Below are 13,083 nucleotides of genomic sequence, written 5' to 3'. Positions count from 1 at the left end.
GCCATAGAAATAGAAGTAAGGCTCTAAAATATACTCTGCGGGCAGTTACCCTGGAGTGAGGAGATTCATGCCACAGAGACGTGTGGCGGATCGGGGTACCCAGGGTTAGGCGTTTCATTGTGCAAGGGTTCTGTCCACAGTGTGGTTCTGGAGTCTGTGATCTGCTTTGCCAAGGGGGCTGGCTGCCTCATAGCAGAGGGGAAGAGAAGTCTGAGCTGTGGCTGCGGCTATCATAGGGGTCTGACCCGGTGGGGAGGGAGGTGGAGCAGACAGAATCCTCTCACACTGGTTGGCACCCAGGCTAAGGCTCCAGTTCGGTGCATGGAGTGGAAAGACCAGATGCTTCTGTATGTGGACCTTTCATAGGTCGCTCTGAGACCACCCGAAGAGGCAGGCAAGGCAGATGCTGAGACGGAGGTTTATAGAGAGTCTGAAATTAGCAGGATTGGGTATGGAAAACCTGGTCTTCAGATCAGCGTTCCCTGCACTTAGGTGCCCTGACAGGACTTAGGCAGGGTTCCCAAGAGACTTGGGAGTTAGCACAGAACCATCCAAGTTCTTCCACATCGTGCCATGATGGGGCCCTGCCCCCCTCCCCCCATGGGAGAGTGGAACAAGTGGGATGGGAACGGGTCCCTCCTGGGGGTGTGACGACCAGGCTCCTGGAGCCCCAGCAAGTATCTGGTCCCCCAGCAGAGGAGAAGACACGCTCCCAAACAGGAGTCTATTTGGAATTTCCAATTTTATTTTAAGCAAATGCTCCAGATACCTGATTTGTCATTTCTCATGTGTTTGGGTCTCTTTCCTTTCATGACATTTGAAGAATGGTAACCTTTTTATATAGAGGCTGAGCATTGTATGTCATGGGACTCAGCATTTAAACTGCAGCAAAGCCCTGGGACTCAGTTGTGATGATGTGTAACAGGTGTCCCCAGGAAGTTGCTTTTCTGTTCCTAAGACAAAAGAATAACCAGGATGGGATTCTGTCTGTAGTGGACCACAGGAGACTTTTTCTAGTGCTGTGGAGAATTTTAAAATGTAAAATCCTTATGATGACCTAGGTTGAATTACACCTTCCTATATCAGAATTCCAAATTTCTGGAGGTTGAAGGAATGCTAGTCATCCCTTGGTGTGTGAAGCATAACTCCCCTGCCCCCCCCCCCCTTTCCCTGGAAGGTTGCCCCCATCTTTCTCCTGCCTCTCTGGGGACTGCTGTTGCCCTGTTCCCAGTTAAGCAGAGGCCTGGGCCACTGAGAAGCAGAGACAGGCAGCCAGGGAAGACCCAAGTATTCCTTTGCTTCACATTAGTGACTTTCAACCCCTTTTTCGTGGGAGCACACCTGGCAGGGTCATTCACACTGGGCCACACACTCTCCCTGGTGTTCCCTGGTGGGGTCCGGCTGTGTGTGCCCGCTCCACCCCAGCTGGTTGTCTTTACTTGGGAAAGCGTGGGTGGGGTAAGAGGAGGGGGGGCAAGAGTTTACAAGGTCTTACGATTTTCTGAGATTTAAAGTGAACCCTGAATCTGCTCAAACGTATGTTAAAAATAAGCCATCTATGGCTTTGGAGGAGCAGCCTCTGTTGGTAACAGGTTCCCTGGGATGGTGCAGGAGAGGTGTGGGACCGGGCAGCCGCCATCTGGCTCTCCTGGCGACCCTGCTGTGCCGTGTGCCTCCTGCCCTTCCAGACGTCAGCCTCTGCCCCTCTGTCTCATTCACGCAGGTGGTCAAGACCATCGGCCTTAGGGAAGTGTGGTACTTTGGCCTCCAGTATGTGGATAATAAAGGATTTCCTACCTGGTTGAAACTAGATAAAAAGGTAAGTCAGAGTTAACTATTCACAGGATATTTGGGTGTTGGTCTGCTCTGCTAACTTTGAAAATGGAACACCTTCTTCTGTCTTTTGTTTTTTGTTCTTTTTATTTGTGTAAAAGTTTCTATAGACAAAAAGGTTACAGGTTTCCAGTAAATGGGGATATAGGTTGGAAATTAGATCCTGGGATTTCTCCTTACTGCTCACTCATTGGAGCATATGATAGTTAATTGCTTAGCTTTTAGTTGACCTTAGTTTTTTTCCCCCAATGAGATTGTTAATCTTCTAGACCATGAATCATTCACTGTTTTGTAAGAACCTGTTATTGCTTTGTTTGAACCTGTGATAGATTATCTTTCAACTCGAAAGACTGGATAATTCCATTAACAACTGTAAAGAAAAGCAGGAAGCTTAAATGTGTTTTCTCCAAACAGTTTGAAAATGTCCCTTTTCCCAAACCTGCATCTTCCTCCCATATTACTACGGCAAGCCTGAGGGCAATTAGAGATGGCAATGGGCAGGGGCGTACATGAGCAGTTACTAAACATAAGTTCCGTGGCTCATGGCTCTACTGGCCGCGTGGGCAGATGCCAGGTTCACAGGTCACTAGGCAGGCCCTTTCTAAATTCGAGTTCTCTGGAATTGGTAACATTGTTCCCAGAAGTTGGGGCTGGTTCTAGTGGCTTGGTGAGTCCCTAACTGGCTGCTGCTAGACTTCCAGCTGAGTATGGGAGGGCGATAGGACTTTAACTGGCCTTTTCTCGTCTTACGTGCTAAAAAGGTGACTTTTGGAGTGAATGCTATCTTCTGAAAACTGGCCTGCATGATCCTTTCGACCCGGTGGTTATGACCTGTGTTTGGGGGGCGGGGGGTTGGTCTCATCCTCTACACTTGCAGAGGGCATTTGGCTTTTGTCATCCAGGTGTCTGCACAGGAGGTCAGAAAGGAGAATCCTCTCCAATTCAAGTTCCGGGCAAAGTTCTACCCCGAAGATGTGTCTGAGGAGCTCATCCAGGACATCACACAGAAGCTTTTCTTCCTCCAAGTGAAGGAGGGAATTCTCAGTGATGAGATTTACTGCCCTCCTGAGACCGCAGTGCTCCTGGGCTCCTATGCTGTGCAAGCCAAGTTCGGAGACTATAACAAAGAAACGCACAAGTCTGGGTACCTCAGCTCTGAGCGGCTGATCCCCCAAAGGTGAGCACAGGGTGGCCAGGCCTGGCCGAGAGCGGCGGGTTGCACCCTTGAAGGGCATAGGTGGTGTGTGTGAGCAGAAGCAGTCGGCAAGCACAAGGGTAAATGCTTCTTAAGGCTGGGGCTCTAGCACCCGCTAATCTGCGTGCTGGCCCGAGTGTGCTCTGGCCGGTGTAGGCGCTGACCCGCCATGGCCTCCCCTCGGGCACTGATCCACCTGTACAGACAGGGTCTGTGATAAAGAAACGTAGCAGGACGGGGACCATTCCTAGCTCTCCCTAGCGTATAATGATTTGGCCCCATTAAATCTGTTTGTATTCACTGATAGTCACATAAATTATCCCTTTTGGAAGAAGAGGCCCCAGAAAATATAAAATACCTTTTTAAAATTCTCCAATAAGACTGGGTATGTCGCATTCCAGGTTCTAAGTCTTTCAGGTCGTTAATGGTCAGAAATGCTACACATCAGGAAGTAGAAACACTCTGTGTGGTCTTATTTGAAAGAAAACTCCAGGTTTGCAGGTGAGCGGTGGCCTGCTGCTTGCCTTCTGTGGCCCTTTGTGGTGACAGTTCTGTGCCCTCTTCCTTTGCAACCCAGAGTCATGGACCAGCACAAGCTCACCAGGGACCAGTGGGAGGACCGGATCCAGGTGTGGCACGCGGAGCACCGCGGGATGCTCAAGTGAGTGCTGGGCGGCCCCTCCCTCCCGCCCGGCTCCTTTGCATGGAGTTCAGTTGGGGTCCCCAGGGTGGTGCTTCAGGAACCCCACGGGGCTGCAGCCTGGGTGCCACGGAGCAGTGAAAGGTAACGGTTGCACAGGAGGTTTTCCCTAAATAAAGCCGGGTGTTCCTGACTGGGGTAAGAAGCAATTTAGTTCAAGCTTAAGGCCCTAAAGTCTTCTCCCTTGTTTGTTTTAGAGGAGAGACCGTCTCGTGTCTAAAACACTGTTCTAGTCAAGGGGGAAAGAGCATTATTTTTCTTTCCTGTCATAGAGGTGCTGGCTTGTCCATTGTCTGTAAGGTGTTTCCTTTCAAAAGTGTATAAATGGGAAAAAATTGATCCCAAGTGAGAACCCCTTGCTATTCAGGGAGCATGAAGGAGAGACATGATGTGACATGTGGCTATTAGGTGTAAGAAGTGGCCACATTCTGTTGCCCTGGATTCTTCATCTCGGGCGTCACGAGCAATTCTCTGTGTCCCTGCCCCCAGCCTCAGAAGCTCATTTACAGTTTGGGCCTCACAGCCGTTGTGTCCTTCGAGTATCCTCTGTCCCAGGCATCTTTTGTTGGAGGGAAGGGACTCAAAGCCTAAGTGGCAAGTGCTGGTGAAATAGACAGTGGGAGTCCCTGCAGCAGTGTGTGGGCAAGAGAAAGATCGTGCCTACGGATACGATTTAAAAGGAAGATCTTTGTGTCCAGAGAAAGCAGCATGAGTCCGTTCAGTCCTTTCAGAATGTCTGAAGCGCATCGGTGGTCAGCATCCAGGACAGCTTGGGGCGCAGGCGTGGACAGTCAGCAGAGGGGCAGCCGCTAAGCCACGGCTGTGGGCCCACCCTGCACGACCTGCCTGAGGCCGAAGACCCTGGTAGCGGATTCATGGCTCGGGATGCGGCTCTAACGACCACGCTTGTTTGTTCCGCCCGCCAGAGACAGTGCCATGTTGGAGTATCTGAAGATTGCCCAGGACCTGGAAATGTATGGGATCAATTACTTTGAGATCAAAAACAAGAAGGGAACAGACCTTTGGCTTGGAGTTGATGCCCTCGGACTGAATATTTATGAGAAAGATGATAAGTGAGTTGAACTTTGTAATTATCTTCGGTGGGTGGGGTATCGGGGCTGGAAACGGTGGAGAAAATGGCATCTGTGTGTGTAGTGTGTTTTGACACATTTGTCTAGTGCGTGAGTCTCTTAAGGGCTTTTCAGCTGTGACGTGCCCGCGTTGTGTCCGAGGTCAGCTCGAGGTGTTGGCCGTTTATCTTCCATCACTGTAGCCTGTTCACTAGCCCTGGTGTGTGCTGACCCGTGACCCCACATGCCGGAGCTGCAGGAAGGCCTCCCCTGCCCATCTGCTGAGGCCCGGCCACCAGCTGCCCATAGGCACCAGCACACCCACAGATACCACCCAGGCAGCCCTAGCTGTGCTGGTGGCTTAAGGCTTGTGCTAATCCAACCAGGGATGGTTACAGTGCTATCAGAGACCTTAAGGTTCTGTAAACAGTGGCTTATGTACAGACAGTTTAGCTAAATCCTCTGAGCCTGTGAGAGTATCTAATTGCCCCGTGCTAGCTGTGTGCATTGAGTAAGGTCTGCAAGAGCCAGAGCCAGCGTGGAGCCAGCTGGGCCCTGCAGCTTCCTTTGCCCTTCCTTGTGGTTACAGACACTGCGCATGGGTGTCTGCTTTCTGCCAGGGAGCTAGATACACAGAGAAAAAGATCTGAGTCAGCGGGGCAAGGTCTCCATGGTGTCTGTGGAGAACACATCTCCTCCCATCGCAGCTCTTCTCCATGTCCGGGCTCTCGGACCCCCCCAAAACCCTCTCTCTGGCCTCCATGAAGGGCATGCTGCTGCCCGCGACTGGTGATGTCACATGAAGAATCTGTCTTCTTGCCAGAACCCAGGGTACGGATACCTTTGACTTGGGTCAGGCAGAGGCCCGTGGCAGGCCTTCCCAGACCCTCCCCTGAGTGCCAGAATTGGAGGAGGACAGTCACTCTTACTGGAAGTTATGGTTCCAGTCAGGGAGGACTCTGGTTATGGTGTAGGACCTGATACGCTTATCAGAGAATGGCAGGAACTCCCCCAAGAATCTAGAAGTGAGTTATTGAGGACTCCTGGTGTGCTGCTTCCCCAAGTGTGCTGGCAGCAGTGTTGTAGGGAAACGTCAACGGTCCGGGAGACTCCAGAAACCAGCGCCTGGTCCTTCCGGAGGCGCCTCAGTTGGAGGGTGGTGGCTGGTAGCGGGCGGTGCACACACAGTGAGAACGCGGTGCCCTCGTGGGAACGTGTGTGGGAAACTGCCTGTGTCTCTGCACTCATTTCTTGAATGAGCAGATTTTGTAACATAGCCGTGGCCGGGGCTGTCCGGACAGGTTTTTCCAGCTGCAGGAAACAGCCACGGGCAGGAACTTGCTGATGTCAGCTGGTAACTACCTCCAGCCCACGTTAAATGTTAATTTTTCCCAAGTAAAAATTAGAGTTGCACGGCTCATTCAGTCGATCCCTGCTCTCCTCCCTCTGCCCCCACCCCCAGTTTACCAGTGAAACTGACAGTCCTCTCAAAGGGGTCTTCTCCCCAACAAAGACTGGGGCGTAGGGCGACCTCACTTCTGCCTCGGAGGGCACCCCTCTTTTCAGTTAGGAAGAAACACTTAGCCAGACATTCGGTCACCAGCGGGCCCAGGTGGTTCTCCTCGCCAGCAAGGATGGACAGCTTGCTTACCAGCGCCAGCAGGACCCTGCCTCGAGCCTGAGCCGCGCTGGGACAAGTCCTGGCTGTGGCGGGTGTTGGGTTACCCCCCTCGGTGCAGGGCCAGCAGTGAGAACTGATGTTCGTGGAGCGCTGTTCAAGTGAGAAATTGGATCTTTTGAGTACGTAAGTTGGGCGATGAGAGACTTAGTGCACCTGCAGATAAACAAATATACCTTTATTATCCCTTTTTAGAACTAAATGTATCCTGGTTGGGAAATGTCTCTTGAGGTCCCTTTTCAGTGTGTACGTAACCACGGAGTGGGAACGCGTGGGACGGAAAGCATCTTAGTCTTTTTCATTCTGTAAACCGTAGATGAAGAGGGAGCAAAGGAAGTTCCCATTAGTGTGTTATGTGATCCTACCTGGCATCGTCAGACCCAAAACAGAACCGTGAGAGGAGTGCGCCCTTGCCCCCGCGTTTTTCAGTCCTGCGAGAGCACCTCTGTGCTCCCAGGGCTCACCCTCCCCCACCCTCCTCTCCTTGCAGCCTTCCCGGTCCTCCCAGGGGCAGGAGTCTGCGCCGTGTGACTCTCTGGGCCCTTGAAGGGAGCGAATGCTGCAGAGGGCTGTAGACACGCTGGGGCCAAACAAGGACCAGTGTCTTTCTCCCTTAAATCTCTTGCTCAGAGTGGTAAATCACACACACTGATCTATACTTGTTTTGTTAGCTTTATTATGTATATAGTAAGCCAGTGGTTATTGTTAGGTTCTATAGCATACTGGTTATATACAGCATACGTATACTACAGCATATAGTATATGCAGTACAGGATCGTAAAACTGTAATACAGTATATATAGTATTTTATGTATCATGTAGATACTTAAGAAATTATTTCCAGTTTCTAAAATTACGCTCATAGGCACGATATGTTAATTTTGCCTCCACCCCCACCCCCCCTTTTTGTGTGTATGTTACATCTTTGTGCCTTAGTGCTAACAGGTTACCTATTTAAGAGAGGAGAGCAAAAGGCAGTTCTTTGGATTTGTGGGAGTTTTCTTTTACCAGGTATGCAATTGTCAGATACTTCTCTCCTTTCTGGTCTTTGGAGCCCTAACTTGAACGTGGAACAGAATTTCCGGAAAAACCTCCTAGTCTCTTACAGAGACCGTTGAAGGGAATACAGCTAATCCACTGAGAGTACTGAGTTTAAAAGTTCCCCTCAGACTGGCGGAGAGGAGGGTTTGGCCTCTGCGTGTCTGGATGTGCATGAGGGCCGAGGGAGAAGCGGTAGGACCTGGTTAGGAGTGGCTGGCAGGAGGTGGGCACAAGGGATGCGTGGGGACAGTTCCTTGACACGCCTGCCCTGCCAAGAGGTGGCGGCACGCCTGGATCGGCCCCTGCTGGTTCAGATCAGGGTGTTTGCTTCTGTTGTAGGAGTGCCCGCAGAGCCGTCTGTGGAGCCCACAGTGACCTCCAGCCCCTCCCAACACCCCAGACCTTTTCTAAATTTTCTTAATGAAAAATTTCAAGCAAACCACAACATGGAGAGGATTTTATGGTGAATGTCCCGTGCCTGCAGAGATTCCATCCTTAGCGCTTCACTGCTCAGCCTCACGTCACTGCAACCTCGGGCCCCTTTCTTCCAGATACATTTCAGAGTAAATTGCAGGCATCTGTGTGCCTTCCCCAAAATGCATGTTGTTTACTAGAGCTCTTGCTTGTCTTTTGTTTGATGTAATATTCAAGTACGTTGAAATGCACACTTCTTAAGTGTTCATTTGTTGAGTTTATTTTTTTTAAGTTTGTTTATTTTGAGAGAGAGAGAGCAAGCAAGCAAGAACGGAGGAGGGGCGAGAGAGAGGGAGAGAATTCCAGGCAGGCTCTGCACTGTCATTGCAGAGCGCCACGTAGGGCCCGAAGTCACAGAACGATGAGATTGGACGCTTAATGTACTGAGCCACCCAGGCAGCCCCATTTGCTGAGTTTGAACAGACATGTGCCTGAAAAATTCAGACTCTTGTCAAGATACAGAAGAACAGTATCATCACTCCCCCCACCTGCATACTTTGAATTTAAACTTTTTAGCCATTTATTTTTTTTCATTTGACATCATTTCAGACTTTAAAATTGTTCCAAAAGTAGCAGGTATGAAGAATTCCCATATGCCCTCACCCGGCTGCTCCATGTGTTAACATCTTACATAACCACAGTCCAGGTCAGTGTTGACACGATGCTTTTCGCAATATACAGACCCTATTTCCATTTTGCACAGTTGTCACTAACGTCCTTTTTCTGCCCCAGGATCCTGCCCAGACTCACACCTGCACTTAGTTGCCTCCTCCCCAGTCTTGACCTTGACAATTTGGAAGACTACTGGCCATTAACTCTTTAGAAAGTCCCTCAGCTTGGATCTGTGTCGTGTTTTCTCAGTTAGATTTGAGTTCTGCGCTTTGGGCAGGAATCCCACAGAGGTCTGTCGTGCCTTCCTGGGGCCTCTCACAAGGCAGTGCGTGGTGTGGGAATATTTTACCACTGCTGGTGGTGTTAACTTTGGTGTCTGGTCAGGGTGCTGTCTGCCAGGCTTCTTTGTGAAGTTACTGTCCTTCCCTTTGTGGTCAGTAAGTACATTTCAGGCAGACACTTGGGAACTATGTAAATACCCTGTTTCTCATTATACTTTAATCTCTTCTAGCATCCATTCACAAGTCTTAAACGATTATTACTGTGGTTTTGAGGAAACAGTGATCCCCCCCCCACAAAAAAAAAAACAAAAACAGAACATTTCTTTTACATGTATGGTTTCTGAACAGAGTCAGTTTTCTACTCATGGATATTTTATTCTACAGGCTATAATCTATTACCATAATTATTTTGTTCAAATTAAGATTTGCCTTTAGGATCCCTTTCGAGTTGGCTCCTGTGCCCTTTTGATATGACCCCATTTTTAATTTTGTTTTGTTTATTCATCTTGAGAGAGAGAGAGAGAACATTTGTGGGGGAGGAGCAGAGAGAGGGAGAGAGCAAATCCCAAGCAGGCTCCACTCTGTCAGCACAGGGCCCGATGTGGGGCCTGAACCCACACAACTGCAAGATCATGACCTGAGCTGAAACCAAGAGTCCCAAGAGTCAGTCGCTCAACCAGCTGAGCCACCCAGGCACCCCAGACAGACCCCGTTATTTTTTTGAGCACTTCTTTACTTCCTGGCTCCTCAAGATGTTCCAGGATCATCTTGTACTTTTCCTCCTCCAGCCCTGGAATCAGCTGTTTCTCTAAAGAGCTCTGGTCCCTGTTTGGAGAATCCCATTTTTAAAAAAAATATATAGTCCCATCCCTGATCCTACAGTTAGGTTTCTGAACGGCTGTAAACCGTTATATGAGGTTCCAGAGTCTTAAAAAGATAGACTTTACAGACACCTCAGAAAGCAAGCAGAGGGCTGGAGGGCATGGTGACCGGACGCCTAATCCTTAAAAGAAAGATGCCTGTCTAACCTGAAGGTCCAGGTTTTCTAGGATTAGAACTGTTTTGAGAACCCCATATAAAGCTAGGAGCCTCAGGGCTGCCTGGGCGGCTCAGTCAGTTAGGTCGACACTTGATTTCGGCTCAGGTCATAATCTCACAGTTTGAGGGTTTGAGCCCCGCATCAGGCTCCACACTGATAGCCCGGAGCCTGCTTGGGATTCTCTCTCTGCACCTCCCCCACTCACACATGTATGCACACTCTCTCTCAAAATAAACTTAAAAAGAAGAGGCAGAATCTTAAAAAAAAAAAAGCTGAGCACCTGAGATCCTTGCCTCCTTGGCATTCTGAGTGTTGGAAATCTGGCTGCAGTGGTGACTGCACAGGTGAGAAATGAGCTAGCAGAGAGCCTTCGTGCTGTGGAGCAGGTGCTACCAAGCAGCAGATGTCTACCTGTTGTCCCTCTTACAGCCATGTAGAGGTGTCCCTCTAACACCACTGGGTTAAAGCCAGCAGTGGGACTAGGTGGTATCCTGAGTTCCTTTCCGGTGCTCAGAGGCCTGCAAACAACGTCACCTCTTTGCTCAGTAGCAGAGTGAACGTCTTGTGTGTCTGACTGTGTGAGGCATGTTGGCCAGATACGTTTCAGCAGGCATTGGTGACCCTGGAGGACAGAGCTGTAAAAAGGCGAATGCCAAAAAGGACTGGCCAGTGCCCTGACCTCATTCCTCCAGGTGTGTGGAACTGCTGTGTCCCAGAAGAGCCATCTGTGAGGCTTGGGTGTCCTCTCTTGGCCATCAGAAGCCACCCTGCCACCTTGACCTGGCTTGTCATAGCAAACCTACATTGCCCATCAGTTTTTATTTAAACGTGTCGGTAGGCAATTGGTTTCTCTCCATCTCTGCTTATTTTCTAAATTGAAAGTTTTTATGAACTGGGGGAAAGGTTGGGTTTTGATGGTAGGATCTTTGGATGGTGGTTTGAGGGTCTGTCTTTCTAGATGGTGTCCTTGGTAATATGTTGAAAGCATAGGGCGAAAGAGGTGAAGAACAGGGGCGGGTCGTGTGGTAAGAGCCATGTGGTTGGTCTTAACCCTCTGGAGAACTTCTCCTGGGAATGCTAAAGAGCCAGAGTTTGAGCCAGTGGTCGGCTAGTAGCGACCAAGCAGGGAAGTGCTGGGGCTTTCCTCAGGGGGTTGTGGGCCTCGTGCTGTCATAGAAGTTGGAGGAGGACACGGGAGGGTGTCTGGCCAGCCGGGTGAACATGCCATGCACCCCTAAGATGAGACTCAGAAGAGCAGGGTCCATACCAAGTCCTCATCAGGGACCTCAAACAACTGTAAATACATGCACACCCAGCCCTGGAGCACCTAATACGATAAGCAAGTTCTGACACATGAAGGGGAAATAGACAACAATAGGTAAGCGTAGGGACTTCAGTACCCCCCTTGCAGCCATGGACAGATGATGCCCACAGAAAATGAACAAGGCACTCTTGGAGTGGAAGCACACCAGGCACTTTTCCGTTTCCATCAGCAAGCAGCCGCTCTGAGTACAGCATGCCTAGAAAACCTAAGACATGACCTTTGACATCAGAAAGCTTACCTGCCTGGTCTTCAAAGAGCTCAATAAAAACGGAGGAATTGGGAAAACACGAAGAGAATAGTTGATGTAGCACAAGAGACTACAGGTCAAGAAGAGGCAAGGCTGTTGAAGGAGGCTGAGCCGGCCTGAGGGTGTATGTTTGTGGCGTAGAGCAGGGAGCTCTACTGGCCAGGTGGGCCGTGGGACGGGTGTTGAGGGCCTGGGTGTGAATCAGGAGCTCAATCGGAAGCCTCTTGGATGCTAAGTCGAGGCCCCTGGATTCCATCCTATGGAAACAGGATTCCTGTGTTGGCAGTTTAGAGGAGAATGGATTGACTACAAGGGAAATGAATCAGACCCAGTGACTAGAAGTGGGGTTCTGGGCACAAGGACCCAGTTAGGCTACAGGAGATGGCTGGGCAAGCTGTCACAGGGTGAAAGGGTGCACCGGGTTGGGAATCCGAGTTGACCTGGAGCTTACTGGCTGGGGCGGCCTGGTGCAGGTCTGCTGGAGCCTGGACCTGACCTCACCTAGCACAGGTAGGAACTCCGGTAACAATGTGTGTTATATACTGTGCTTCCTGGGCTTTATACTTTTTCAAATTGAAGCAAAAATTCTAAGAATAGATTTGCAATCCAAATACACATCTAACTATCCCCTTCCCTCTTTTTTAACCTCAGGTTGACCCCAAAGATTGGCTTTCCATGGAGTGAAATCAGGAACATCTCTTTCAATGACAAAAAGTTTGTCATTAAGCCCATCGACAAGAAGGCTCCCGTAAGTTTCTATAAATTCTAGGTGAGGGGTTATGGTTTTCTTATAGCCAACTATGTTTTCCAGGTAACAGTCTGATTTCTCTGGGACAAGGAGCTGGTGATATGCAGGATCCCTTGTGTGGTACAGGGTAAACAAACTGCCAGCAGGTTACACTGAGGGTCAAGGACCCCTTGCATCATGTGACTGACCGCTACAGGAGAGGTGCGCTGGGGCCCAGGTGTCTGTCAAAAGCTAGCTGACTGTTCCCTTAAGTTTTCAAATGGTCTTCGTTCCTTATGAAGAAAAGGACAGTTCTGAGTCATCGACCAAATGATAAGCATTTCATGAAAGGTTGCATTTCTGGGCTTGTGAAATGTTCGTTTTCCTGCGGAAAACCAACCTGCCTCCAGATGGTGTACCTGGGGTGGGGGCTCTCGTCGGCACCTCCCTGGAAGCCAGTTGGGGCACAAGCCTCAAGGGCCCGAGTTGGCTTTCTGAGCCGTCTTTGCAATTTACCGTGTTACGAAAAGTCACACCTGCATCCAGGGCACCGCGGGTCCTCCTGTCCCCCACCTACATTCTCTTCCGGGACTGTGCCCCTCTGCTTTTCTCCAAGCACCTTCTGCCCCCTCCACTGCGCTTTACGCAGGTGCCTTCGCGTTGGAGCTGATGGGGGAAGTGGGTCCTCGCAGAGATGAGGCTGGTGGGACACTCTTCCTGGGAGGACTTAGCTAGAAAAGGGACTTCATTTCCTGCAGTCTGAAGAATGTAGACTGTTAACTAACAACCGCAAAGACTGGTGTGTGCGGGAACCGCATTCGGTTTTATCATTGATTCTGCTAACATGTAAGCTTTCAGCTAT

General features: G+C 50.0%; 1 protein-coding gene across 3 annotated transcripts in view; it reads left to right on the top strand.

Moving 5' to 3' along the window:
* The window catches only part of EZR (ezrin), a 50,938-nt gene that overhangs the window by 28,713 nt on the left and 9,142 nt on the right, over positions 1 to 13,083 (top strand). For 2 of the 3 annotated variants that reach the window (XM_043592677.1, XM_043592678.1), the window contains exons 4-8: positions 1,724 to 1,819; positions 2,736 to 3,010; positions 3,606 to 3,689; positions 4,655 to 4,801; positions 12,146 to 12,242. In XM_043592677.1, coding sequence (XP_043448612.1) covers positions 1,724 to 1,819; positions 2,736 to 3,010; positions 3,606 to 3,689; positions 4,655 to 4,801; positions 12,146 to 12,242 — 699 coding nt within the window. The remainder of the gene's footprint in view (positions 1 to 1,723; positions 1,820 to 2,735; positions 3,011 to 3,605; positions 3,690 to 4,654; positions 4,802 to 12,145; positions 12,243 to 13,083) is intronic. The other variant, XM_043592679.1, reaches the window with a different exon arrangement.

This window comes from Prionailurus bengalensis, chromosome B2, assembly GCF_016509475.1.
Source record: "Prionailurus bengalensis isolate Pbe53 chromosome B2, Fcat_Pben_1.1_paternal_pri, whole genome shotgun sequence".
Taxonomy (NCBI): Eukaryota; Metazoa; Chordata; class Mammalia; order Carnivora; family Felidae; genus Prionailurus; species Prionailurus bengalensis.
The sequence above is the reverse complement of the archived record's forward strand: the minus strand, read 5'-3'. Positions and strand labels throughout refer to the sequence as shown.